Genomic DNA, 27,921 nt, shown 5'->3' with positions numbered 1-27,921 from the left:
TAGGAGCCTCTTCTGGAAGTCTTGGCTGGATCCCAGGGGCCGGTTGGCTTGCTGGCAAGGTTGCCACAACCTGAGAGCAAAAGAGCAACAAAGGTACAACATGGAGTTTGGATTAGAATCCCCCCCAATTCCAAAAACAACCTGATAACTCCCCCCCCACCAGTTGCTTAGTGCAATGCCCCCTTCTTTTGAAAGATGAATCTCTGCATTGCAACAGTACATGGGGCACTTGGCAACAGATGCTATACAATGACTCATTAAAGCAGAAATGGAAATGCAAAAGGAGAGGAACACCCCCCCCCCAAGGATTAGCAGGCAACGGAGCAAGGATTACCTGTCACAACTGGTAGGGTCAGATCAGGAAGAGAAACCTGAGCCCCTCACGCTTCAACTTCCCGTGACCCTTAATATACTACCTCTGCTTCCTGTCCTCAGCCGTCTTGCCACCAGAGATCCAGCAGAGCTGGTAAGTGGACAGAGCTTGCTGGCTCGTACCCCATTACTTCTCAGGGGGTGCATACCCTGTTGATTGAGTCAGGCACACAAAGAGAGTCTCAGTCCCAAATGTGTCTTTTCTCTTTGTGTGGTGTTGTGCAGGTTACCAAGAGGAAGCTGGAGTGAGCGGATTGTTTGTGCGTGTGTGTGCCAGGAACAAAAAGCTACCATGGGCTCTGGTATGAGTAAGGTACAAGTCCTTGCAATTCTTTTAAGGTCTGCAAAATGCAAGAGAGACAATAGAAATATACCACGGGTGGCTCACATGATAGGATAGGACTGTAGCAGCTGCCTTCCCCAGATGGGGCTGGCACATTTCAGGGTAGGAAATGAATGCATCCAGATATTGTTGTATATTTTAATGTGTTACATATTTTGAAATACTGTGTTTCAGAAGGTAGGGGAATTCTTAAGTGGAGAAAGTGCACCCAATCACCCCCACCCTGGCTTCACCCTTAGATGTGTCATGCGCTGTTAAGTCTCTTCCGGCTTATGGTGACCCTGTGAATTAACAGCCTCCAAATGTCCTATTAACAACAGCCCTGCTCAGCTTTTTTCAAACTGGAGGCTGTGGCTTTCTTTATTGAGTCAAGCCATCTCATATCAAATCTTCCTCTTTTCCTACTATTATTCTCTTTTCCAATAAGTTGTCTTCTCATGATGTGACCAGTACCCTCAGTTTAGGGGTTAGAGTGTTGGACTAGGGTCTGGGATAACCAGGTATGAATCGCCTCTCTGTTATGGAAGCTGACCTTGGGCCCGTCACCTCCTCTCAGCCTAACCAACCTCACAGAGTTGTTGTAAGGATAAAAAGGAAGGAGAGAACAATGTAAGCCACTTTGAGCCTCTGTTGGGGAGAAAGGCAAGGTATAAATGAAGTAAATAAATAGATAAGTGCAATCCGTGTTGGCAGGTATGATTTCTGTCTATAAGAGTCTACATCTTGCCCATACTTTATGCACAAGAATTGCTGAGATAAATGTCTGTGAGGTTTTCATACCCTTGAAATTCTCTAACGTGGTTGTTAAAACGGCGAGTGCACAGCAGACACTGACTAGGTGAGTTTCAATAGCAAAGAAGGTTTTTAACACGAGCAGAAATCAAAATTCGTCCGTCTTTCCCTGGAAAGGCAGCATCCCCCCTCCCACCGCTGCCTCCTGCCTCCTACAGTCTCCTCGGCCCAGTTCACTGGTGAGGAATTATGCAGATTTCACTGTAGTTTCCTCAATCTCGCTATAATGTCATGTATTTTCAGCAACGTTTTAATGGTCTATTTCTTTAATATACAGACATATTAACTTGCCACAGCTGTTGGCTAGGCAGAGAGATCCATTACGGCTCGTGTCCCCACATAACAAGGAAAGTTGCAGCTTGCCTGAATTAAAATTAGATTCAGTGACCCAGTTAGAAATGCCAGTTGAAGACTGTACCCATATAGCTGCTCCTTGAAATGTCTGTGTTTATTTCTTCCTCAGACTAGAATGCTGGCTTCCTTGTAACGGACAGCCAACCTTCAAGCTCATTGCACAAAGTGTGTGCATTTTACAATTTTGCACAACAAGGGGTTTTCTATCATGCATAGACTTCTGAGTCCTGACTTTAAACCAAAAATCAGGTTTCTAGTCTTCATGGTTACAAATATAATCCTAAAAACATGTGGGAAATACTGTGTTATAATCTGCAAAAAAAAGAGAGAGCCGAACATGTCTCCTCATTTTCAATGGCTGCGTATTTCCTATCAGCATCCGACTAAATGCAAATTAAATTAAAAATAGATGCTTTAAACCTGTCTTATTTTTCAGAAAATCTGGCAAGTAGTTTAAACATAACATGCTTCCAAGTAAATATATGGAAGAGTGCTTAAACATCTTGAGGTGATCTTGGGTTCAAATCTCTGTTAATTGCTCCTTCTTTGCCAGAAGTAATATAATTGGATGGGAAATCTTCTTAGACTCCCTTCCTTTGACATATATAGAATTTTAGTCTGTGCTCTTTTGGATTTTTAAACAGATATGAGAACTCATATATTCGGTCGCACTGATTTCCACCAGTTCTCCCCTCAGAACCTGGGAGAGCTGGTACTCAGTACTGGGAAGCGCAGCCACAAAAAAAGCATTAGTTACTGGAAGATCACTTTAACGACCCCCACTTTAACAAATAAGTGGGTACAAGATCAAATCAAGCCTGAATTCTCCCTAGAAGCTAAAATGACAAGACTAAGGCTATCGTACTTTGGTCACATCACAAGAAGACAAGATTATCTGGAAAAGACAATAATGCTAGCAAAAGTGGAAGGCAGTAGGAAAAGAGGAAGACCTAAAACAAGATGGCTGGACTCAATCAAAGAAGCCACTTCCTCCAGTTTGCAGGATCTGAGCAAGGCTGTTAACGATCGGACATTTTGGAGGTCTTTCATTTATAGGGTTGCCGTAGGTTGGAGGCGATTTGATGGCACGTAACACACGCACACAAACATTTCAAAGTACCATCCATAAGTTTCGTTTTAGGAAGAGAGGTATCAGCCAGGGTTGCTCCAAGGTAACTTGTGTTTACTACATGGGAAAATCTGACACATCATGAAAATTCTCTGTTCTTCAGAAGGGGGGAGGAAAGAATGTGAGATGGCACCTGCTTTTTCCAAAGCCAGCGTGATTAAGTTCTGGTAAGGGTTTAAAAATAACCCCTGGATGCAGTCTTGGAGCAGGGCCTTGAGGCTGTTCGGAGAGCGCTGTTGCTGTAGCAACACAAAACAGAGACTTGGTGCTTCCAGGCGGCACCCATTGCTCATGGTTTAAAAGGTCATGGCGGGAACAGATTACGTTTCGATTGCATGTCCCTCATCTGGTGCATTCTCAGAACCAGGCAGCAGGTGGAGGGTCCGGAATTCTGTTTTTCAAAACTGCCGGTTCTGTGCCTCTGCAGCCCCATTATGACCGTGCACCAAGTAGTCTGTTAAAACTGAGTGTTTAAAAAAAATGGTTGTCAAAGAAATGCTGCAGCCAGGTGGTGGAAAGGGGGAGGGTTGTTCCATTCACAGAGCAAATTGTGCACGATGGGGCAGTCAGGTTGTGTGTCTTTGCTCACAACACAACTTACCAGTGGGATGCAATGTGACATCTGTCTTACGGATCACTGATGTCTGTCACAGTTTGTAATAGCATCCTATGGGGCTCTCTGCTCTGAATAGAGGAGGATTCATCCGGAGTACCTTGGGTTTTTTTTTCACAATTCATCAATGGATCTATCCCACACCACAGCCCCTGCAATGCTAACTTCTTCTTCTTGGCCTCTTTTCAGATTGTGGAGGGCCTGTACCTTGGAAACATCAGAGGTGGGTATTTTGCAGCTGCTTTCTCTCTCTCATAGGAAACCTCATTGGACAGGGACCCCCCGGTTTGAGTGCCATGAAGCTAAATGGCTATGGTTGCTCCCGCTGCTCTTATTCATCTCGCAACTCACAGGGTTATGAGCAGGGCTTTTTTTCTGGGAAAAGACGTGGTGGAACTCAGTGGGTTGCTCTCGGAGAAAGTGGTCACATGGTTGGTGGCCCCGCCCCCTGATCTCCAGACAGAGGGGAGTTTAAATTGCCCTCTGTGCCGCTCCAGCGGTGCAGAGGGCAATCTCAACTCCCCTCTGTCTGGAGATCAGGGGGTGGGGCCACCAGCCATGTGACCATTTTCAAGAGGTTCCGGAACTCTGTTCCACTGCATTCCTGCTGAAAAAAAGCCCTGGTTATGAGGATAAAATGAAGGATGGGAGAATTATGTGAACCCCATGGAAGAAGTAAAAACACAATTAATATTGGACAGAAAAGCCAAGAAGTTGGTAGAGCTCCTGGGACTTCAACGGTGCAACTGACTTTAAGAATCACTAGCGTACTGATTGCAGGTGTGTACATGAGATTTTTCAGTCACCCTGAGGTTGTCCCATACTAACCCAAGCTCACCCAGGGCCAAGCGACAAGTGATGAATGATACTTGAACGGCAAGTGTATTTCTTCCAGCTCTCTTGCCCTCCACTTGCCCTCCACTCGATCCGCTTGCCGTTCAAGTGTCATTTGTCACTTGTCGCTTGTCCCCCCCCCCCCCCGTTTCCACTGATGCTAGATTCTCCCCTACTCCACTCCGATGACCCCAGGGGCTCTACCAACTTCTTGGCTTTTCTGTCCAATACAAACTGTTTGCAGCCTTTGGCAAGGTCTGGGTCTTCTTTGTTTATTTAGAAGATGTATATGTGGAAAACAGCTTGAGGCAGCTCACAGAACAAAAATCAAAGCACAAATAATAAAAATTCAGATTAAAGAAACAACCCTGAAATAAAGACAACCAGGTCAGCAGTTAAACTGTTTGGTCTAGCATCCAGAAACTGACATCACAGCTGTATAATAATGCAGGTAACTCCATCCCCTGTGCCTCTTAAAAACCCTGTGGGTCCTTCAACCCTATACCAATCACCCCAGGACTACTTAGTTCTCACTCAGATGGTAAACCTAGGTTTGAACCAGAGGAGTTAGCCATGTTAGTCTGTAGTTGCAAAATAGTAAAGAGTCCAGTAGCACCTTTAAGACTAACCAACTTTATTGTAGCATAAGCTTTCGAGAACCACAGCTCTCTTCATCAGATGTTACAATAAAGTTGGTTAGTCTTAAAGGTGCTCCGGGAGTCTTTACTGTGTTTGAACTGTATCACTTCTTCCTGCAGAGGGTGGTGGGGTGTTCACATTTTGAATAAAAAAATGAATACACCTGACCATTATAAAATCCCAGCATACAGTATGGTGTAATGGTTAGAGTGACAGATTGAGATCTGGGTTCGATTCCCTGCTCTGCCATGGAAGCTCGCTGAGTGACCTTGGGCCAGTCTAACCTACCTTACAGGGTTGTTGTGAAGATAAAATGGAGGAGAGGACTTGGGTCCTCGCTGGGGAGAACGGTGGGTTATAAATGCAGTAGGAGTTCATCCTAGCCTTTTCTCTGACATGCTAATTTTCTCAGAGCAGGTAATTTTTAAAGGAAGAACATTCAATCATATGGGACAGCTTGGGCCCAACTTACCATTTAGACATTTTTGTCTGCTTATAGATTCAGAAGACAGAGAGAACCTGGCCAAGCACGGCATCACACACATCCTGTCTGTGCATAACAATGCCAGCCCTGCACTGGACGTGAGTATGGAGGAGAACGGAAGCAGTCTGGTGTTATCAATGTAATTATGCAATCCTATGCAGTTACTCCCATCTATGCATAGGATTAAGATTCCCATGGCCAAGTTGGGAAATGCCTAGAGATTTGGGGCGGGGGGGATCCTGGAAAGGGTGGGGTTTAGGAGGGGAGGGACCTCAGCAGGGTATAAAGCCATAGAGTTCACCCTCCAAAGCAGCCATTTTCTCCAGGGGAACTCATCTCTGTGGCCTGGTGATGAGTTGTAATTCCAGCTCTCCAGCCATCACCTGGAAGTTGGCAGCCCTAGAAGTCTGCTATGGGTAGCAACTGAAAAATGGGAAGAAGTATTTCAGCAATTCAGGGGTGAGCCACCATTTACCCCAGCCTACCACCTGCAATCAAGTTAGTTCCTTTCTTTTCTATTACGGTTCATTCAACCCAGTGGCCTCGAACAGCCGCTAATAGTTTATGTTTAGGTTGTTAATGGGAAACTACCCACATAATGATAGGGTTTATACAGTTATACAGTTCTGTATTTCTATAACGACAGCCAAAAATCTAGCGACCCTATAGGTAACCCATCCATCTTCATTGCTCATTAGCCTGGGAGCCTCGGCAGTTGGAGAAACAGAATCCTTATTAATTAGGGGTGGGATCAGTTTTAAAAATTCAGGATAGCTTAAAAGTAGGTGGTCAATGGATTCAACACGATTAAGGTCGCAATTACATGTTCTTTCCGTGTATGGAATACCAGCATATCCAGGGCTTTTTTTCTGGGAAAAGAGGTGGTGGAACTCAGTGGGTTGCCGTCAGAGAAAATGGTCACATGGCTGGTGGCCCCGCCCCCTGATCTCCAGACAGAGGGGAGTTTAGAGTGCCCTCCGCGCCGCCAAGTGGCGCGGAGGGCAATCTAAACTCCCCTCTGTCTGGAGATCAGGGGGTGGGGCCACCAGCCATGTGACCATTTTCAAGAGGTTCTGGAACTCCGTTCCCCTGCGTTCCCCCTAAAAAAAAGCCCCAAGCATATCTACCTGACAAGAGTGCAGATGGTAAAGCGTTAAGACGTGCCAACATAAAGGGACGTCTATATTCAGGATATGTTAAATCCTAAAAAATACATTGGGATACGAACTGGTAGGGGAATGCCAACTGTGAAGGCTGAGCAAACTCTTCTTGACCTGATTGATTTGCTTTTGCAACTGAGATGTTTGGAACGAATTCCGATCAGATGTCTTAGCTCATCAACGTTTGCTCTCCCAGTCAATTCCGTTGAAATCCCTAGGCCCATTAACTTGTAATTCATTAATTTGTCCCAGTTGCTCTTATGATTGTCTAATATAATAAGACCAAGCAAACTTAACTCTGGATCTGACTGCAAGATCTTTAGCTTTAAATTAAATGCCCTCCTCCACGGCATACTTTCATAAGAGATTTCACCCACTTCGGCTCTTAGAACAACACCGGCCACACATTTGGGTCCCCCCCAGTATACTACGAAGGAACTTAATTAGTGGTTGTTCAATACCCTCAGTAACAGTTGCTATCCATACACCAGCCACATATAACAAATGACCAGCTACCTTGGAGTTAAATATTCTGAACAATCGTGTTAGTTCACAGTTGAGAAATGCTGGGTTTACTGATGAAGAGACCATAAGCTGTCGACGACACTAGAGGGCAGTATAACTCCACAAAAAACTATTGCCTTAAGCCAGTGAGGCTGTTTCTCCAGTTGCCTTACACTGTCCTTACAACAACAACAACACTTATATACCACTCTTCTAGAAAGATTACTGCCTCACACAGAGCAGTGAACAAGTTCGTATTATTATTATCCACACAATACAGCTGGGGAGCTGGCCTGAGAAGAATGACTTACCCAAGGCCACCTACTGAGCTCATGGCAGGAGTAGGATTCGAACCAACAGAGTTCTGATTCACAACCATACCACTTATCCATTGTGCTACAGCAGCTCACAGTATAGTGTAGTGAATAGTGTTGGACTAAGTAGATCTGGGTTCAAAAGCCCGCTCAGCCGTGGAGTTCATAGGGTGACCTTGGACCACACATTCTCAGTCTCAGCTGCAACCTGCCTTGTATGCCAATAAAATGGGAGGGGGGGAGTCTTCTGTAAGCTACTGTGAGCTCTTTAGAGGAGAGATGGAATGCAAAAGAGAGAAATTAAGTAAACAAACATTTGATTCGCTAGGCTTTTTAACACAAGCTGGGAGACCCCAGAAGATGCATAAGAACAGGGCTTTTTTTCAGCTGGAACGCTGTGGAACGGAGTTCCGGATCCTCTTGAAAATGGGTCACATGGGCTGGTGGCCCCACCCCCTGATCTCCAGACAGAGGGGAGTTTAGATTGCCCTCCACACCGCTCAGTGGCGCGGAGGGCGATCTAAACTCCCCTCTGTCTGGAGATCAGGGGGCGGGGCCACCAGCCCATGTGACCCATTTTCTCCGAGGGCAACCCACTGAGTTCCACCACCTTTTTTTCCAGAAAAAAACTCCTTTATAAGAATATCTAATTATACCCATACTTTATTTATAGCACTACAACACTTTGCAGTACTTTGATTGTTGTCCTCGGCTGAGCGGTTTCCCTGCTGCCTTAGGATTTCCTATACACCGAGGTTGCCTCTTGATTAGTTATAGAAAACCCAAAAGGCCTTGGTTGTGTGCCTTTTTAGAACAGCTGGATTTGCAGAAATCAGTGGTGGAGGGAGATCCGTATAATTTCTTTTTAGTATATGCAGAACGAGTGGCTGTTAAAAGGGCTGCGTGGAAAGGCTGGCTAACCTAATGGGAGTCCTGTGGAGGGTTGTGGAATGTTGTGTAGGGTTGGAGAGGGTGGAGCCTGGAGAGGGCGGGGTTTAGGAGGGGAGGGACCTCAGCAGGGTATAAAGCCATAGAGTTCACCCTCCAAAGCAGCTATTTTCTCCAGGGAAGCTGAACTGTATAGTCCGGAGATCAGGTGTCATTCTTGGAGAGGATCTCTCTAGGCTCCTCCTTAGGGTTGCCAGCTCCAAGTTGGGAAATTTCTGGAGATCTGGGGGTTGAAACCTGGAGAAAGTGAGGTTTGGGGAGGGAAAGGACCTTGGCATGGCATGATTCCATAGTCCACCTCCCAAAGTAGCCATTTTCTCCTGGTGAACTGATCTCTGTGGCCTGGAGACCTGTTGTAATTCCGGGAGATCTCCAGTCACTACCTGGAGGCTGGCAACCCTACTCCTCCTGGAAGTTGGCAGTCCTGTTCCACAATGAGGAAAGTGAGGGGGTGGCTTCAGTTGGTGGGTTGGGAGGGGGTGGCCTCTGCTTCTGCCCCCCTGCCTTGCTCCTCTCGCCTCATTCCCCAAACTGTAGATGCAAATGCCCTTCCCTCCTCCAGGCATCTTTTGAACACAGCACGGCAAGCCATGTATGCCCAGTAATGCCAGAGCTCCAGGGAAAGTGCGTGTTGCACTGTGGGGGAAGGAGTGTTACCTGCTCTGATGGCCTTAGGTGACCCCTGCCCCATCAGTCACTCCCGTTTGCTTCCCGAGAACATATTTTTCTTTTTTTTAAAAAAAAGAACAAATGAAAGCTAGTTCCTTGGGGAAAGATACTGAGTAATGTTGCAGAGGAAGAACAGGAAAAAAAATCAAAGATGGGAGGAACCACCCAGAAAAGCCGCAGCTACTTGGGCCGCAGCTCTGCCGAGTTGCTAGACAGATGGCGATCCCCACACAGAGGTCTTACAACACATGGAGGGAGTGGGGCTGGAAGAAAAAAAGGGGAACCGGAAACACATGGATGCGTTGAGCAACATGTCAATCTTGGAGCTGGCCCGAGAAACTGCAGAGCCAAGCTTCTGTTCCCAGCCACCACAGCCTGGGCGAAAGGCAGGCAGCTCAGCCTCTGGTGGATGGCTCCACTCCATCTCTAGTGGTGGAGATGAAGCTGGTAGCAGAACACAATTCATTTGCGTGGATACCCTTTGTGTGGGGCCTGGGAGCAAGGTGGAGGACCAGGTTAGCTTGCATGTGGAAGTTAATGACACTGCAAAGCCTTTAAAAAAAACTGCTCACATGATTCGTTTTCGTTTTCCCGGCCATGTCGGACGCTCCTCTCGGCAGGTCCGAGAGGAAGCGCCCGAGCACCCTGACCGGGCGGCTGATCTGCGAAGATTAGCCCCCAGGACTCCCAGGGAGGGAGGCAGGGTCCGGGACGCTGCAGGAAGAGCCCCCCGAAACCTATGCGGGGGGTAAATTGCCCGTTTGTCCCTATGGAGGCCGGCAGACGTGCGCGGCGCCTCATGTGCTGCCGGGCCATGGAAAACGGCAAAGAGCAGAACTAGGCGGAAGCCTGCAAGTAAGCGAATCCCTTCTGTTACTACAAGCGCACGCGAAGGAGTGGTGGGATCTGAAGCTAAGAAGGCTCGTTCTTCCCCCTCGCTGAGTCTCAGAATTTGGCTGGCGGTCCCCCCCCCTAAAATGGCAGCGAAAAAACAGAGTCCCGCCCTGGGCAAGTCAATTACGGGTGCCCTGCAGGGGAAGGGAGAGTCGCTCGAAGAACTGGTGCGGAGGTCAGTTACTGAAGCCATAAAACCCTTTGTTGACAAGCTGAACGAAACAGATCAAAGGGTGGGCTTAATTGAGAGCGAAGTGAAAACCATTAAGGAAGCAGCGGGGGGGGGGCAGAGAAGTCTGCTCAGGAAAGTGCGTCACTCGTGAAGGCTACGAATAAAGAGTTAAAGCTGGTGGAGAACCAGCTGATCGGGCTACAAGTGGAACGAACACAAACAATTTTGCGCCTCCAGAATGTGAAAGAGGAGGAAAATGAGGATTTATGGGGTTTGGTCTCGGAACTATTGGCGACACCCGCGAAGGCAACTAAAGAAGAGGTTAAAAGCGCCATTTTGGAGGTCCGTAGGGCTTCTTCAAAATATGCAACGAAGCGTCAGCTGCCTCGCGAGATCATCATCGATTTTTCATCTAAAAGGATCCGAGACATCATCCTATACAACTCATACAATGCGGATCTGGACTTTTTGGGTAACAAGGTCAGGATATTGAAAGACGTCCCATTTTTAGTCCGGAAAAGACGTTTTAAGTATAAAAAGCTTGCAGCTCTTCTGAGGGAACGTGGAATAAAGTACAAATGGTTATTTCCTGAAGGCATCTGGTTCAGTTACAAAGATCAAGCTTACAAGATATTATCAGAAGATCAACTAAGGGATTTTGAGGATAAAAATCCGGAATTTCAGCGAGACACCAAGCAAGAAGAAAACGAGAAGTCTGAGGGGCGGGGGGAGGAAATGAGCACTGCGGCTGCAATTGCTCAGAGAGAACTGCGTCCGGGACCCAGGAGGGGGAGGAAAACTTAATTTGAATTTGAATTGTAATTTGCATTTTGTAAGGTCGACCACTCCATCAATATTATACAAAGCTTTAGTTTTTAATAATGGCAGTATGAAGGGAAAGCATTCTGTGTAGTGTAGATGTTATATGTTGTTGTTTGGATTTTTTTTCTCTTTCCTTCCCTTGTTTCCCTTCTTTCCTTTGTATTATTAGTTAATGTAGTTAATAAAAAAAAATAATAATAAAAAAAACTGCTCACAAGATTCATTCCCTTCACAACAGGCTGCCCCTCTCTTCCCAGTGACTGTGCTGCAGTTATCAATTTGGATAAAGTCCATGTCCCCTAGTGTACTTAGCCTCATAATTAACCTGATCTTAATATCCTCTCTGCTTCCCCCAAGCCATTTAGACCCCCCACCCCTTCTCTGTGGTACTTCTCTGTCCTCTTCCAGCTCCCACAGGGTGAGTTTGGCCGTGGCCGATGGCCCCTGGGGGCCTGCCATAGTAAAGCAGCTGCCACCAGAATAACCTTTGTGGCGCACTCGATGTGCAACCCTGTCCTTTGCTTCTTTCTTGCCTGTAACCAATGTAAGAGTAGAAAGATCTTTTTCAAAACTTCAGCTGATTTAAAATAAAAAAAGAAAACTTCCACATCAGGAAAACTTAAAAGGTCTTTCTATATTTTCGGATGAGTGTGAACATGCAAGGAAGTGGGGTTTGGGTAGATTGGTTAGCTGTGTTTGGTGGCAAGATCGAAAAGAGTCCAGTAGCACCTTTAAGACTAACCAACTTTACTGTAGCATAAGCTTTCGAGAACCATCGCTCTCTTCGTCAGATGCATCAACTGTGATTCTCGAAAGCTTATGCTACAGTAAAGTTGGTTAGTCTTAAAGGTGCTACTGGACTCTTTTCGATTTTGCTACTACAGACTAACACGGCTAACTCCTCTGGATCTATTTGGTGGCAAGAAGAGCGATAATCTTGGATAGCAGGCAAGTTAGAAGGAGGACTGTCTCGTCCCATACTATCCGACCTGACAGCTAAGATTTGCCTCTTAAGCCTTGCTCTCTGTGCCCCCGTCTTCAGAGGTGAAGTGAGTGGCAGTTAGAAACGGGGCGTTCTCTGGGGTGGCACCTCACCTCTGGAGTGCTTTTCCCTCCTTAGGCTCGCCTACTGTCTTTTAGCTGCCAGACCAAAACACATCTTTTTACCCAAGCTTTTAATTACATTTTTCTGACCAGATTTTAAAAATAATCTGCAGTCTGTTTTGTGTATAGTTTTTATGCTTTTTATGTCCAATGGCTTGTTTTCTGTTGTAAGCTGCCCTAAGCCCGTTGGCAGGGAGGGCAGGGTATAAGTCCAATAAAATAAATTTAATGGCTTGGTATTATATGTTTTAATATTATTTTAGTTGTAAGCTGCCTTGAGCAGGACTCTGAAGAGGCGAGACAGAAATATGATCAATAAATTGGAGCAACATCCACATTTATCTGAAGCCGAACAACAAACACAATTGGGAAGGGGAAAAGAGCAAGAGTCCAGTTGCACTTATAAGACTAACAAAATTAGTGGTAGGGTATGAGCTTTCGTGAGCCACAGCTCACTTCTTCAATTGAGAGGGAATGTATTTGTACTGAAATCAGCAGAAGGGAGAAAGAAAGCGTAAGGCCAGAGCTACAGTTAAATTAGGACACAATTTTGAAATCATGTATGCTTTGGGAGGGGTTGCGATGAAAGGGGAGATAATCATTTGCTTTGCCCAAGGACTCAAATTCAGAATTCACTTGCGTCTCTCTCTATCAGAGGTTGAGCTGAGTTAACGGGGTCAGTGCTGGCAAGGTCAGAGCTCAGGAGAAAGCTCTTTTGGTTTCCGTTCCTGTCGTTTCCGATCAAGGAATTGATAACATGCTTGTTATCTTTTACAGGTGAAGTTCATAGCAACATAAAGAACAAAATTGCACATTACATAGACTTCTATGATCCGTTTAATTAACTTTTAAACTTTTATAGAGTATAGCTTCTGGGAATGCTTTTTAAAGGGAAAGGTGGAGGGGTTATTTAAACTTGCTCTTGGCCTGTTCTCTTTCTGAAAATCTTGTTCCCTACCCCGATCTATTTTTATCTCTGCTGAGGAAAACTTACATCTGTTTGTTTCCCCCAGTGGGGCTAAAACAGCTGGGGTGGGGGGATTTTCAGTGCAAAAATGTGGTGAGGGGTCAAGGTGAAGTAACCCCTCATTTCCCGCTGCCCGTTTTTCAACATCTCTTAACGGCTCCATTGCATAAAATAAAGAGAGGAATGTAAAAGGTTTGGGGAATGAAGAGATGGTAAAGCTTTGATTTTGAGACCTCTGAAAACATCTTGAACATTGTCTTTCTCATTGCAGGACATGACCTATCTCTGCATAGCTGCTTCAGACTCTTCTAATCAAAACCTGTAAGTCCTTTCTCGTTTTTTATGTTTGGGCACGCATCATGCCCGCCAGTGTTCTTTGTGGAATGTTGAGGTTTTCCTCATCTATTGATCAGGGAAATGTGTTCTGGTTGCTTACATTGTATACAAATACTCTGGGCTTTGAAATGAATGCAGGGCAGAATATGTACCTTCTATGCCACACAAGAAGCCACTCGCTCAAAGCTGAATTCCCCTCTGGGATCGCCTCTGATGGGCATGGGGCTGAATTCAGAAACGGAAAGCCCAAGAAGGTATGCTGGGGTCTGAACGGGACCTTTGGCTTCCAACCTCAATATCTGTTTACTTTATTGATTTATTTAGATTTCTTTACTTTGATCAGTGCTGCTAGCACACCAGATTCTCATTTTGTCTTGAGTACAAAGCAACTATTTGCTGATGGAAACTCATTAATGGGTTAGTTATAGAGGTGGGCACGAACTGAAATATGAACCGAAGCTTGTCACGAACTGGGCTGGTTCGTGGTTCACGAACCAGGGTTCGTGGGAGCTCATTCCTCACAAACCATGACAAATTTTAGCCCGGTTTGTTTGGTTCATATTTTGATTCATCACTGCAGACAGCCTGGCGCTGATCAGTCAGTTTCCTAGGCAAGGGGGAGGAATGGGCTCTCTGCAGACCTTCTGCTGACTCGGAAGTGACGTTTTCCCGAATCGAACGAACCGGTTCGTGGACTGAGACAAGTTCATGAATGTTCGTGGTTCATGAAACGTGACGAACCAGGAATTTTCCTGGTTCGTGCCAATCAGTCACACTTCCTCGGTCTGATCTACCTCACAGGGTTGTTGTGAGGATAAAGTGAATATAAACTATCCTGAGCTCCTTAGGAAAGGAATAAGAATGTGTGTGTGAGAGAGCGAGAGAGCGCGGTGGGGGGGGGAGAGAGAAACTGTACTGTCCTATCCCAAGTTATATATCTGGGATGAGTGACGGGGCTAAAAAAAGTTTCCCTCATCTGAAAGGGGATCGCTCTGAAGTCTCCTGGGAGAACAGTTTGGATTTTGCCATGTGTAGAGTTTTTTGGAATTTTAAGACTCATAAGATTATACTGCCTGAGCGCTTGCTTCTCGTACTGCCCATACCTAGTCGACCTGTACATTTGAATAAACAAAACCACATAATTACAAAGAAACCAGCTATCAATCTCTGGTTAAAAAGTGGGATGGAGAGGAACGGTTAGCCTCCGAGTTCAGCAACAGCCCTCTCTTTCCTCCTTCTAAACAAGCTTGCATGGCCTCTGACTCAGAGCAGTTCTCCAGAATTTCAGGCGGCAAAGGGTCTTTCCCAGCCCTTGCAGACTTCATAACTGGGGATGCCATTGGCTGAATTTATGTTATTTATTTAACTTATTTATACCTCACCCTTCTCTCCAATGGGGGACCCAAGATGGCTTACATAATTCTCCTCTCCTCCATTTTATCCCCACAACAACCCTGTGAGGTAGGTTAGGCCGAGTGTGTGACTGGCCCAAGGTCACCCAGCAAGCTTCCATGGCAGAGTGGGGACTCGAACCTGATTCTCCCAGATCCTAGCCCAGCACTCTAACCACTACACCTCACTGGCTCTCTCCAGCCATTTAGGACTTTCTGCATTCAATGATACTGCGACTCCTCCCCAGGAATAATATTCCCGTTTAGAAGCTTTGGGGCGGGGGGAAGAGCCCTTTTTAAGCACGGCTGGTGTGTTTCTCCCTTCTCCCCCTTCCATTTCTGTTTGTTGCAATCACATCATGCCTACCAGCAATGGACCACAGGAAGGAAGCTTTGTTTTTAAGGGGCTATTTTCTGCACATTGCTTTAGATTTTGGGTTTCACAATCTCGGTGAATTTAGCCAGGGTTTTCCAAGAGTCGACTTGAGAAAGGAGTGAATCGGGATGACCTTAGGCCTGTTAATACTTTGTGTCCTCATACAGTCACACAGTCTCTGGGCAGATCCACCCCGTGGATACTGGAGCGTGTGTATTGGCAGTCCCAGAAGATACAGTCAAGCTCTGTGTCGCTTTTGGGAATGGAGACGTTTAGGGCAGGCCTGTACGGCAGACTTCACGCCAGTTTTGTAGCACTGCTTGCTATTGTAATAATCTAAAGGAGAACTAGTATCCAGAATAGATGCTAGTTACACCAGTTAGTTACACCAGTTAGCTAGTTACACTAGTTACACCAAAACTAGTTACACCAGTTTTGTCTGGGATTTTTTTTTTTGGTAAATAAATAGTTTTCTCACCGAGCTGTTTCTGAGAGTCCCTCTACATGAGACATCTGACAAGTGAAGAACTCGTGTCAGGAAATGCAATGTTAGTCGGGAAGGGTAGTTTAAAAAGACAGAACCAGTGGCAGGGCAAAGGCTTCACTATACACTGGAGCTGTGTGAAGGGGCTGTGAAATGCCAGAAGGGAAACTTCAGCCCATTAGAACCTCTCCAAGACTGGCTCTGGAAGGCAGCTGCAGCCCATTTGCATTCCTCGCTGCCCTCTGGTTGCTACCCCACACAGTTTTAGATTAGAGAGGTGAAATTGACAGAGCCTTCGGGGAGGGGTAGATGAAATTTACAAACCCTCTGAGGAGTGATCTACGCCGGCTCTGTCTTTTTAAACTACACTTCCTGGCTAACATTGCATCTCCCTACACTTGACGAACACACACTGAGGCGTCTTGTGTAGAGAAACTCCCAGCATCTGCTTTCCCATATTGTATCCACTCGTTGATTGTACATGGCTATCTTGTCTGAACAGGACATTTGTATCAGTGGAGAATGGAGCCTCAGCGCTGGTATTTAAGCTTGAACTGTGATGGTTTCTTAAGGCCAATGGGTCTTAAGGCCATATATACCCTCTGCAATCTTTGCTGATTAATTCAGAATAATGACTACCTTCCCCTTATTGCATACACATGCATTCACACACATTGGGAGTTGTGTTGTCAAACACAAGGTGGGGGCTGGAGTTCTCCCAGAATTAAAACTGATCTCCATGCTACAGAGATCAGTTCCTCTGGAGAAAATAGCTCCTTCAGAGGATGGGGTCTATGGCGTCACATTGCAGCTGAGCTTCTTCCCCTCATCAAACTCTGCCCTCCCCAAGCTCTGCCCTCAAATTTCCAAGAACTTTGCAAAATTGGCTGCCATAATTAGAACCCCCCACATCTAAAGCTGCCTTGTACCATCAGACCAACAGTTCACCTTCTGCCTAGCAGCACTATCTGGAATCTCTTGCATGGTGCCTGGCACCTGAGACCCTTTTGGCTAGTGATGCCAGGAACAGAATCCTATTACACTGCAAAACACATGCCGTGCCCCTAACCCACCACTCATAAATAAGCAGTGAAAGACTGGGTGGAATCCATGTTCTGACTCTTTAAGTGCTTTGGCCATGAATATAGCTTATGTAGTTATTGGTACCTGACCCCCATAAAGGCGTTCCTTCAGTCTGTCAAACTAGGCTGTGGCAAGCCCGTTCTGCAGCTTGTGTGAGCCGGTCTGCTTTCTTGTGCCCTGATTTTGTAGCAGCAGCTTTCAATTGTGCGATTGCTTTTGGTTTCGGCCAGTTTGCTGCCAACAGGAGTGTCTTAGAAGTGTGCTAAGTCCACAGCTGAGCTGGGAAGAGATAAGCTTTTACTGTTTCCTGCACATTCTAAGTTTCACTCTAGATCTTGGAGCTTTCTTTTTACCAAAAACTTACAATTATGCTCGTGTGTGTGTGTTGTACTGCCCTCAAAACACAACCACAGCTGCAAGCAAGCCTGCCCTTTATCCTGGCAAGGAAGTGGTCACCTGTGCTAACCTATTGCTGCATAGATGGTTCCTTGGCCTGAATGGCATTTGGCTGGAGGTGTGTGTTTGCACGCAGGCCGGTTTCCTTCCTCAGGTTCCTTGAGTCACCAGTTCAAGACTGGTTAAGTGCACTTTTGCTGTGGTAGCATTTGGCACTACTACGGGGTAGCTGATCGGGGAGGAGCCACAGCGCAGGTGTAAAGCACCTGATTTGCAAGCAGGGGATTCCACGTTCAGTAAGTACCAGCCTAGAAGACGGACCGAGGCTGCTGGATTCTCACCAAGCAGGAAATGCAACCGCTGTGTACATGGTTCAAAGCCCTCTTTACCGTCATTTTTACTGCACTTGGCGTTGCCCACGCCTTTGTTTGAGTTTGTGCTCTCTCATTTGGTCAGTGGCCCGTGACGGTCAAGGGAGCTACCTGGCTTCCTTCTCCAGATCTGCAGGAGTGCTGGGAAGAAAGGCGCAGCATTGTGACTGCAGGCACGGCCAGGGGTCAATTACGCTGTGCCATGTGTGTGTGTGTGAGTTGAGTAAAGAATGATCCAAAATAGGGGAAGACTTCCGGTGATGGAGCTTTACACTTTAACTTGACTTCAATGGGCATAGACTGGAGTAATTCTGCTTAGGATTTCACTGTAAGAGTGGAACTGGGGTTAGGGGGGAGATGCAATACAGGTTTATAAAAGCTTGACAAGTAAACAGAGTAGACGTTTTCTCATTCATTGCTAAAAAGTTAATCAGTCAAGGAAATTGATTAGTGATCGGTTTGCGAGAAATTTTTCTTAGTTCATTTTCTTCCCTCTCAGGTTGCAGCATTTTAAGGAATGCATCCAGTTTGTTCACGAATGTCGGCTGCATGGAGGAAGATGTCTCATTCACTGGTGAGATTATTCTCCCCTCTTTCTTTCCCCCAACATGCTGAACACACTACAGTGTGTACACATGTGTGTGTGTGCGCGCATATGAGTGTGCAATATCTCTGCAGAGATATGCAATCGCTTTGAAAAATGTGCATAATTTTAATGCTCAACAAACACATTAGAAGTGAATACAAGCTGAACTGGGGAAAATATTCAAAGGGAATAGTGGAAAGAAAATTATATTGGTCATGGTTACACATACCTGCAATATCCCTTTGCCTTCTCTAAAGCCAGAGTCCTGCCCTTATATTTTTCGAAGCACCTGCCACTTGAGCTAAAGGAGCAATTGTAGGCCTTGTTTTTCTTTAAATCAGCCAGTGATGTAAGAGTCATTTGGCCCACTGTAATTTGCCACAGACTGCCTAGGTAGGTGGTTGCAGATGCCGTGGTTGACTCAAGGCGTGGTGGTGATTGTGTTAGCAGTCAGACCCCCTCCTCCTGCTGAGGGGCATTTATAGATATGAAATCATAAACATCCTCCCTCCTATAGCATAAGTGCAAGGCCTGAAATAAAACAGAATGGATGCCAGCCAGGCAAGAGCCTGGAAAACATTTTAAAAAGCAGAGTGAGAGCAGCTGGCTGACTGAACACCCTCTCCATGACCCAAAGAGATGCATAACTTAGGACAACGAGGCTCCCAGTTAACTCCTGGCTAATCTCATCCATGCCCTGCCTCACTTCCCTCATCCATTCACCTTGACTAAACATCACCTAACACTATTCAGCAAACCTGGTAGCTTTTCCCATCCAGTACTCAAAGGTTTATCAAGCAGCATTTACACCCAGGGCTTTTTTTCAGGGGGAATGCGGGGGAACGGAGTTCCGGAACCTCTTGAAAATGGTCACATGGCTGGTGGCCCCGCCCTCTGATCTCCAGACAGAGGGGAGTTTAGATTGCCCTCCGCTCCGCTGAGCGTAGTGGAGGGCAATCTAAACTCCCCTCTGTCTGGAGATCAGAGGGCGGGGCCACCAGCCATGTGACCATTTTCTCTGAGGGCAACCCACTGAGTTCCACCACCTCTTTTCCCAGAAAAAAAGCCCTGATTACACCTATAGCCCACCTCAGGAAGGCCCAATAAGCCTCTCATTATCTAACTTCGGAAAAACCATCAAGTTATTGCTTTTGGGCGAAGATGTCAGCTTGCCCCAGGAAGCATTTTGCCCTATAACTGGTCTCCCTAGCCAACAGTGAATGTGTGTTGTCTTGGGATACGAACATGTGTCCCCAAATCCATTTGGGTCTCTTCATGAAATGCTGGTCGTTTTGCTGCTGACTCTGTAAACCTCTGTCTTTGAGACTGGTAACTATCACCTTCCCGAAATGGCTTTCTTCCCTTTTCCTCGATTTTCTTTTAGTTAGCCTCGTATGTGTGCTGTGTGTGATTTTTGTATGTTTGCCCTTTTATTCACCCTGAGCCTGCTTGTGGGGAGGGCGGAATATAAATATGTTAAAATAAAATAAAATAATAATAAATAATAATAAAAATTCCCCCTTTTAAAAAACCTATCCAGTTGAACAGCTGCCTGGTTTATTCTAAGAGTTCTTTTAAGAGAATCATCCCTATAAGCATAGGTGGAGAATCCCAGTTACCCGCTCTTGCTTTGTCTTCTTTAAGCTGATTCCCTCAACAAATTAGGAGACTACCTATTTGGGTAACAATTGTGTAGAAGCCATTTGCCAAAGGCATGGCTTGAGCACAGAAATACACACTGCTGACTAGACAGTCTGCCCTTCTCTTCCTCCTCCTCTCTTTCTGAAGTTCTTTGGATCTTGGCCAGTGACTGCATCAGCCTGATAGAGACAGTATTGCTACGGAGCTGGGGTAAACGGGTTTGTCGTAAGGGGGCAGGAGCCACGACCTATAACAAAAGAATTGTGTTCCTTAAGAACTGCAGATTTTTCTATCTTCGTTGGTAACATACAGTCTCCCTGTTTAGGAGCTAGTTGGAGCTTGGGAGAAGGTGACCTTTCCAGAAGAAGGAAGGGGGCAGGTGTGTGTGTGTGTGTGAGAAGAAAAAGCAGTTTGAGTCTGACAAAGAAATAGACAGTGAGTTGGCTGAAGCACTTTGAAGTTAAAGGATTGCTCTCTCTCTCTCCGGGGCTCTGAAGGGGTGCACAAAAGGGTAGCCATCTTGAATTCCATGCTGCAGGTAAGCGGCAGCCAACACATACATGGAAATACAGGAAGGTGTCCGAGAACACAAGGAGAAAGACTTTGGGCAAGAGATGCCTTTGTCGCCATTGCTACAGCCTAACTAATGCTTGCCCTGTTACTTATTGGCAACTTTCAATCCTTCTTCATTTTGCCGCCGCAGTTTAGCCGGCGTTTCCCGCAGCACCACGCTTCTGGTGGCCTACCTGATGACAGTCACCAACTTTGGCTGGGAAGAGTGCCTGGCAGCCACCAAAACCGTCCGCTCTTATGTGAGTCCGAACTTCGGGTTCCAGCAGCAGCTGCAGGAGTATGAGACGACTTTGCTCAAAGAGGTACCTTTCCGATGCCTTCCTTTCTTAACCAGATAGCATTTCGTAGCACTCTTTTCTGGCTAATTTTTCTGCAAGGGGAAGCCCTGAAGACAGAAGATGTCTTCATAATCTGGATTCAAAATTGTGAACCCCAAAAGTTGTCTTACATATCGAGTCTGGTCATTGCACCAACCAGTCGCAACTAGGGCTGCCAACTTCCAGAGGAGGCCTGGAGTTCTCCCGGAATTAAAAGGCATCTCCAGGCTACAGAGATCAGTTCCCTGGAGGAAATGGCAGCTTCAAAGGGCAGGCTCTATTGCAGGGGTCCCCAACCTTTCTGAGCCTGTGGGCACATTTGGAGCTCTCACACAGTGTGGTGGGTGCAGCAACAATATGGCTGCCACAAAATGGCTGCCACAGGAGGCAGAGCGAGCCCCAAAATGGCTGCCGCAGCTTACCTTCAGTCACACAGTGAAGATCCTTGTGCTGTGGAAGCAGCTTCTGCTGAAGCAAAGATTTTAAAAATTTGCACAGCCAATCAGAAGCCATGCTTGATAAAAGCCCCACCTGGCCACGCCCACTCACTAAAAACACTTGGTGGACACCAGGAAAGGTGTCAGCGGGTGCAAAGGTGCCCACAGGCACTGTGTTGGGGACCCCTGTTTTATTGCATCTCATCCCTACTATGCCCCCCTCCACCACCTCCAAATCTCCAGGAATTTCCCAAGCTGGTGTTGGCAACTCTTTGCCCAGCAGATGCTATTCTACTTGCCAAGGTCTTTCCCACCACCTTCAGGTGGAGATGTTGGTGATTAAACCTGGTACCTTCTGCATGCAAAGCATGCTCTACCGATGAGCTGCAACACCCCTCCAAAAGATAAGACAATCACATCCATTGTTTATTTGGGGAACACAAACACGTGATGTTGCCTTTTACTGAATCAGACCCTTTGGCCCATCCAGCTGTGATATTGCCTGTTCTGCCTGGCAACAGTTCTCCAGGGTCTCAAACTGAGAAAGGGTTGCCTAACGTCTACTGCCTGATATCCTTTTTTAAATCGGAAATTTAATTTCATTTAATTGTAATTAAATGGGGCTTAAGCCTGGGGCCTTCTGCATACACGGCATATAGTCTGTCATTTGGTTATGGCCCCTCTCCCTCCTCATCTTCAATAGCACATATGGGAGGGGGTCTCATGGGGGGCACAGGGACAAGCGCACAGGCTGTGCTAGGGCCACTGCAACCACAGTTTCCCCGCCGTTTGCATTTTAGAATGTAGCAGCCTTGGGAGAATTTTCCTGAATGCTTCAGTTGGTTGTTCCTTCTCTGTACTTCAGCTTCAACAGTGCTGGAGAGGAGATGGAGGGAAAACATGGCGTGTCCTTGTCGGGCTGTAGTGGCGCAAATCCCACTTTGGTTCCAGCTCCCTTCAGAATTAAAGGGACGATGCATCTGTTGAACCTAAAATCTCCCTGACAGAAAAAGTCCGCAGAAATCCATCTTTGTGCTCTTTTGATTTTCTGAGGAGGCTCGGAGGTCCCCTTTGCTAGGGAATGTTTCCATAGTGCCCAAAGAAGGCCGCATGGTGGCAGCTTAAAATGCCAGGTGGTGGCTTCTGAAAAGGTTCCTGTGTGGGCTGTGTGCCCTCTTAGTTCAACTTCCTTCTTAGAAAGGGGCTTTTTAAACAAACCATGAAAGTCAGGGCATTCTCAGTGCTGGGGAGCAGGGAAGAGGAAGGTGGGAAAGAGAGCTTGTCGCCACATGATTAACCGGCGCCTGGAAGTCAATAGAGTGCAGGAAGAGCTTTGGGAGCAAAATGGCCGGAGGATTGCAAAATCACTGAGGCTGGAGATCCCCCCCAAATGACAGGGAATTCTACCCATGCAGCTGCATCTGATTTTGCCACGAGGCGTGTGGGTTTTTTGGACAGGGTTCCTATAGTGTACAGGGAGCTTCAAGCAAAAGGCCTTAGTAGCAAGGCTCCTTACAGCTGCATTCCGATTGGCTGGGTTGTTGAGCCGGCCAATCAGAATTCCACTACAGAATAATGAACTAGCGAATAGGGTTTCTGGATAACGGGTGTTTGCCATTGGTTGAATTAAATTGTGGGTGTGTTTTGGTGGGGAGTGGAGTATTCTATAACTGCCGTTGAAGTTTGTGCTTTCAATGGTGATGTTCTTGTTCATAAAAGAGTTATTGGAAATCACTTGAACTGTCGTACCCACTACTTAATAGTTCCCACAGGGAGGAGTGCTTGGGAAGTGAATGTGCAAACTAGCATATTAGTAATATGCTTCTATACTGCCCTCTTAGACAGATTAGTGCCCCACTCAGTCACTCTACAGAGAGGTCGCAGTGCATGTTCATCAAGGGTAGGGAGGGTTAGCCAGGAAGTGAAGTTTAAAAAGACAGAGCCGGCAGAGATCACTCCTCAGAGGGTTTGTCAATTTCATCTTCGCCTCCCTGAAGGCTCTGTCAATTTCACCTCTCCAGTCTAAACTATGTGAGATCATAACCAGAGGGCAGCGAGGAATGGAAATGGGCTGGAGCTGCCTTCCAGAGCTGGGCTTGGAACTGAAGAGGTTCTAATGGGTTGAAGTTTCCCTTCTAGCATTTCACAGCTCCTTCACACAGCTCTGCCACCCGCTCTGACTTTTTAAACTACCCTTCCCAGCTAACATTGCATCTCCTTCTGACACATGCTCTTCACGTGAACAGTGAACAGTCAGTGTTATTATTATCCCCATAGTACAGCTGAGAGGAGTGGCTTACCCAAGGCCCCCTGCTGAGCAAATGGCAGTTGTGGGAGTCAAACCAGCAGAATGCTTATTCACAACCCACCCACTTAACCACTATACTACGGCAGCTTTCATAATTATAACTGTGTTTATATACCACTCTTCTAGACCGATTAGTGCCCCTTTCCAAGCAGTGAACAAAGTCAGTGTTGTTATTATCCCCACAGCTGAGAGGAGTGGCTTACCCAAGGCCTCCAGCTGAGCTCATGGCAGTAATGGGATTTGAACCAGCAGAGTGCTGATTCGCAACCCAACCACTTAACCACTATGCTACTGCAGCTGTAAGGGTACAGATATACCCTATACCTAACTTTTAAAAAGTTGTTAGCTGCCATGGCTTCTTTCCCCAGACGAATTGGATGAATTGCATTTGATAATAAGAGCACTGAGAATTCTGTACAGAAGCATTGGACACACTTTGGACCAGGTTGCAAGGCAATAATAGGTTTGCTACCAACAAAGTATCCTGGAGAAAATATAGGACCCTACATCATCACCTTGTATTAAAGTATGGGTGCAGAGAACACCTAGAAGTGGATTCTAAAAATCACTGGAACAGAGATCAAGCCCATACCACAGGGAATTCTGGGAACTGTAGTGCTGCCAAGCGGATTAGGGACCTGAAATAGGAATCCCAGCATCCTCATTAAACTACAGTTCCCACTCATGTTTGGTACAAGCCTTGGTACTTCTGCTTAAGTGTGTAGCACAAATGTGCTATGAATTGCCAATACTGCCCAGAGTTTTAAACTGCTTTCCTATGGCTGCAACCCCTCTTCCCAGCTCCCACACTGAATGGTGTTTGGTGGAGGTTTTTTAAGGACTGGTGACCGCTAGATCACTATAGTACAATCACATTATCATGACCTACTGCCATGATCTACTGCTCCTCTAAATCTGCAACTTCATTTTTTTAAAAAAAAGAGTACATCTAGCCATTTTTGTTGTGGAAGTAAAGGGGTAGAAACCCCAACCTTTGACCAAGTCTATCAATATCAAATCTTTCCATAGAAATTGTAAAAAAGCTGCTTCAGGGGTGGAAAGAGGGGATGGATTTTATTATTATTATTTTTTAATTGGGTGTTCAAATTAGAGATGGGCACGAACAGAAAAAAAAATGAACATGATGTTCGTTGTTCATTACCGTCCACGAACAGGGACTCATGAACAACCACGAACATGGCCCTGTTCACGAACATGTTCGTGGTTGGCTGTTCATGGGGGCCAGCAGGCTCTCCTCCAGCCATCATCCAAGTCAAGATCCCTACTGCACCACTCCCAGAAACCTGACCTGAGCAGGCAGCAGGAAAGGTACCAATAATAAATAATAGCTTGGCCCAGAGCCTGGCAGCAGCCCTGGAACTTGAAGGGGTAGATCCCTATTGCACCACACACAAAGAAAATTCAAGCTCCAATGCACTCTCTCTATCAAAATGCCCACAGCAACTGTCTCTCCCTCACTGTCTGCAAAACCAGAGCTGGGAGCCCCCCTCCCCCCTGCTCTTTGCTTCCTTGTAACAAATTTGGAGCTCCACACTTGAAAGGAAGACCTGCCTATCAAGCTAAACTGGGCTTAGATTGGGGTTTCGAGGGCAACAGCAAGAGTTCAGACAGAGTTCAGACAATCCCTGCCTAAGTTGCCAAGGGAATTGATTGCAGGCGCCAGATTGTCTGGCTTGACGAACAGCAACGAAGGAGGCTTGCAACAAACACCTGTTCATTTAGAATTGGGTCCTCATGAACAGCTTGTTCGCGAACAGCAGATTGGGCTGTTCGTGGCTTTTTTTAGTTCGTATTGCTGTTTGTGCCCATCCCTAGTTCAAATGTCGAACACAACCAGTCATGTTTTCCTCCCTCAGAGGTTGCCAGCTTTTCATTTGTGGACAGAGATTCTGTGTCTTTAGCACCTAGGAGAAAAGAAACAAACTCTGAACATTTCTTCCCGGATTTGTGCTCTCCTGTTGATTTTTGCTCATCATATGCAGCTGCTAATGAACGAGCCTCTCTCTGTTTAAAAAAAAAACAATCCAGTGGGAAGCCAATCTGTCAGTTGTGAGATTAAGGCTGTGATCCAGATACAGTTGTTGGTGGAGACAGGGAGTCTTGCGTGTGGAGGTCTGACGTTCTGCTCCACTTGGCAAATCCAGCAAGACAGCCTCTGCAAAATAGACTGGAAATGTCATCTTTGCCAAAAAGGGCTTTCGGGTGGTAGTGTACCACACCCAGTTCTTCACTTATCACCCTGTTGCTGACCTAATTCCCGAGGCATGGAATTGCTTTGTGTTTTTACAACACTGCACCCCACTAAGCATAGTACCTCCATGGCCAACTTGACATTTTGTACTGCAGCCAAAAGGAAGCCTTGGTTGCAAGCTAGAACTACTTATTCACACTAGCAGTCAAAAAATTGTCAAAAAATGAAACATAAGGTTTGCAGAAGGATATTTAGCTGTTCTCTTGGTCTCTGTTTTTCCCTGGCAAACTTTGCCCCCCCCTTCAGTTCCAGGACTGGAAAGAAGTACAGCTGGGGTAAAAACCAGAAATAAGTGGTTTATAGCCACACTGATTCAAAAGCAAAATCCAAAACCAAGCACAAAATCCATGTATCGCCTTTTGTTGGGACAAATCAAATGACACACAACTGTGCCAGCTTTCAGGTTCCTCCAGAACTCTTTGGCTGATACAAATACTCAGGGAGAAAAATACCCCAAGGGAGGATTTGTGTGTGTGGACGGCAGCAGCAAGGAAAGGGTTAAATACCACCCTCACCAGCCCCTTCTGTCCTGCAAATATCCTTGATTCTGTTTGGCCTTTGATATCTATATCTATATCTGCAAATTATAGCCCTCACAAAGATTTATCTAATATGTAAGTTATTAAATCTTTGCTGTGGTTTGATCTAAGAGGTTTATTATCATTATTTTATGCTGCCTCAAAGCTTCTTTGTGGAGGAAGGAGACAAAAGTGAAGAATTTTGAGGGAAAACTGTTTTTTTAAAAGCCTATTTATATATTTATTTTGGACCAAAACCATCAGGTAGGGAGAAAAAGTTGCGTAGCGAGCTTCTTCTTTTGTCCAGCTGGCTGAACCTCCTGCTTTGCCCCAATTTGGGATTCTGGCTCTCATTGTTTGTTTGGTTTATTTTGTAGAAAGGAAATTCAAACTTCCTTTTTGTTTGTAGCCAAAAGCTGTTATCCCTGCCCTGAAATGAAATGTTGCATGCTTTCCTGATTAAAAGTAAACGGTGGATGGGTTTCTTAGCTTGTGTGTGTGTGTGAGGGGGTGACATATATCACTCTAAGCAACCAGTCAGAAATTTCCATTGGAAAGTCCCCTGAAAATTCGTGGGAGTTTGTGCCCCTCGAGAGCATGTATGACCAGTGGTGGTAGCTTTAGGGACCGTGAAGGCTGCTGTGAATTGGAGAGAAAGGGTGAGGGAGGCGGGTGGAGAATAAACTATGCGGACTGAATTTCCTGATTTCCTAATTCTTCTCACTCACATGGTTCTAGGTGGGTTCACACAACTGATTTTTCTGTGTGACTAATTTTTTCTTTAAATAGCACAGACAAATAGATCAAAGTCTCATCTAAACACCCCCAAGTAGATATTAACAGCCAGTGCAGTGACTTATATCGGGGGCTATAAATGTTCCATATTTAAACTACCTGGCCTGAACCAGCAACATTTGAGACCTCCAAGGAAGACCAGGGCCGCGATGCAGAGGCAGGCAATGGCAAACCACCTCTGCTAGTTTCTTGCCTTGACAACCCCGGCAGGGGTCCCCATAAGTCAGCTATGACTTGATGGCACTTTCCACCACCACCACTTTTGTGCCACAGTCACATCAACCCAGATGTACTGTGCATATGTCCAAACCATGCCAGTTTTCTCATGTACATTGCCCCACTATGTATGCTTGGTATCTTTGATGTTTACAGGTCCTCTGGGCTTTTGTCTTGGCAGTACCGAACTTGGATCCGGCAGGAATATGGCAAGAACCCGTTCAATGACCAAGAAGAGCTGCAGCGTTTACTCTCCCAGCATGAAGAGAAGGCAAAACAGCAACAAACAGGACACAGTGAAACTAACTGGATCAGTGCTCCAAGCCCCACAGGGCCTCTCTCACACAACGCCTATGGCTGCAGCACCAGCAGTCGTTGGATGAACAGATAACAGGAGCTCATCTTGTGCATGTTCTCGGTCCAGGAAGAGCAGCTTTGTTCTTTTGCGCCTTGGTCAAAGTAGGTTACTTGTTGCGGGGGGCGCTGTTGCAATCGGCAGATCAAATGGACCGGGCCGGTCTCTCTCTAGGTTGCTTCCTGGCTCTGCCCACACAACTGCGATGTGATCACACAGCCTGCAGTGACTCTGACATTGTGTTCCAGCTGGTCAACTTGAGCACGCTCTTTAGAGGCCACTGAGTGATCTCCAAAGTCAAGCAGACAAGTTGAGCTGGCTTGGGGCCTGCTACAGGAAGGCAAAAGTCGAA

The 27,921-nt window shown here is 46.2% G+C and overlaps 1 protein-coding gene across 1 annotated transcript; it reads left to right on the top strand.

The window, feature by feature from the left end:
- Positions 1-451: 451 nt before the first annotated feature.
- On the top strand, positions 452-27,614 carry LOC129344174 (dual specificity protein phosphatase 22-A-like). Its single transcript, XM_055000699.1, has 8 exons — positions 452-466; positions 598-685; positions 3,793-3,826; positions 5,576-5,658; positions 13,386-13,435; positions 18,051-18,125; positions 20,482-20,653; positions 27,396-27,614. Exons 2-8 carry the CDS (start codon positions 665-667, stop codon positions 27,603-27,605), a joined length of 645 nt encoding a protein of 214 aa, XP_054856674.1. The 5' UTR covers positions 452-466; positions 598-664; the 3' UTR covers positions 27,606-27,614.
- Positions 27,615-27,921: the final 307 nt, after the last annotated feature.

The sequence above is a fragment of the Eublepharis macularius genome, chromosome 16, assembly GCF_028583425.1.
Source record: "Eublepharis macularius isolate TG4126 chromosome 16, MPM_Emac_v1.0, whole genome shotgun sequence".
NCBI classification, from domain to species: Eukaryota; Metazoa; Chordata; class Lepidosauria; order Squamata; family Eublepharidae; genus Eublepharis; species Eublepharis macularius.
Note: the sequence above shows the minus strand (reverse complement) of the source record. Positions and strands in the feature narration are given on the sequence as shown.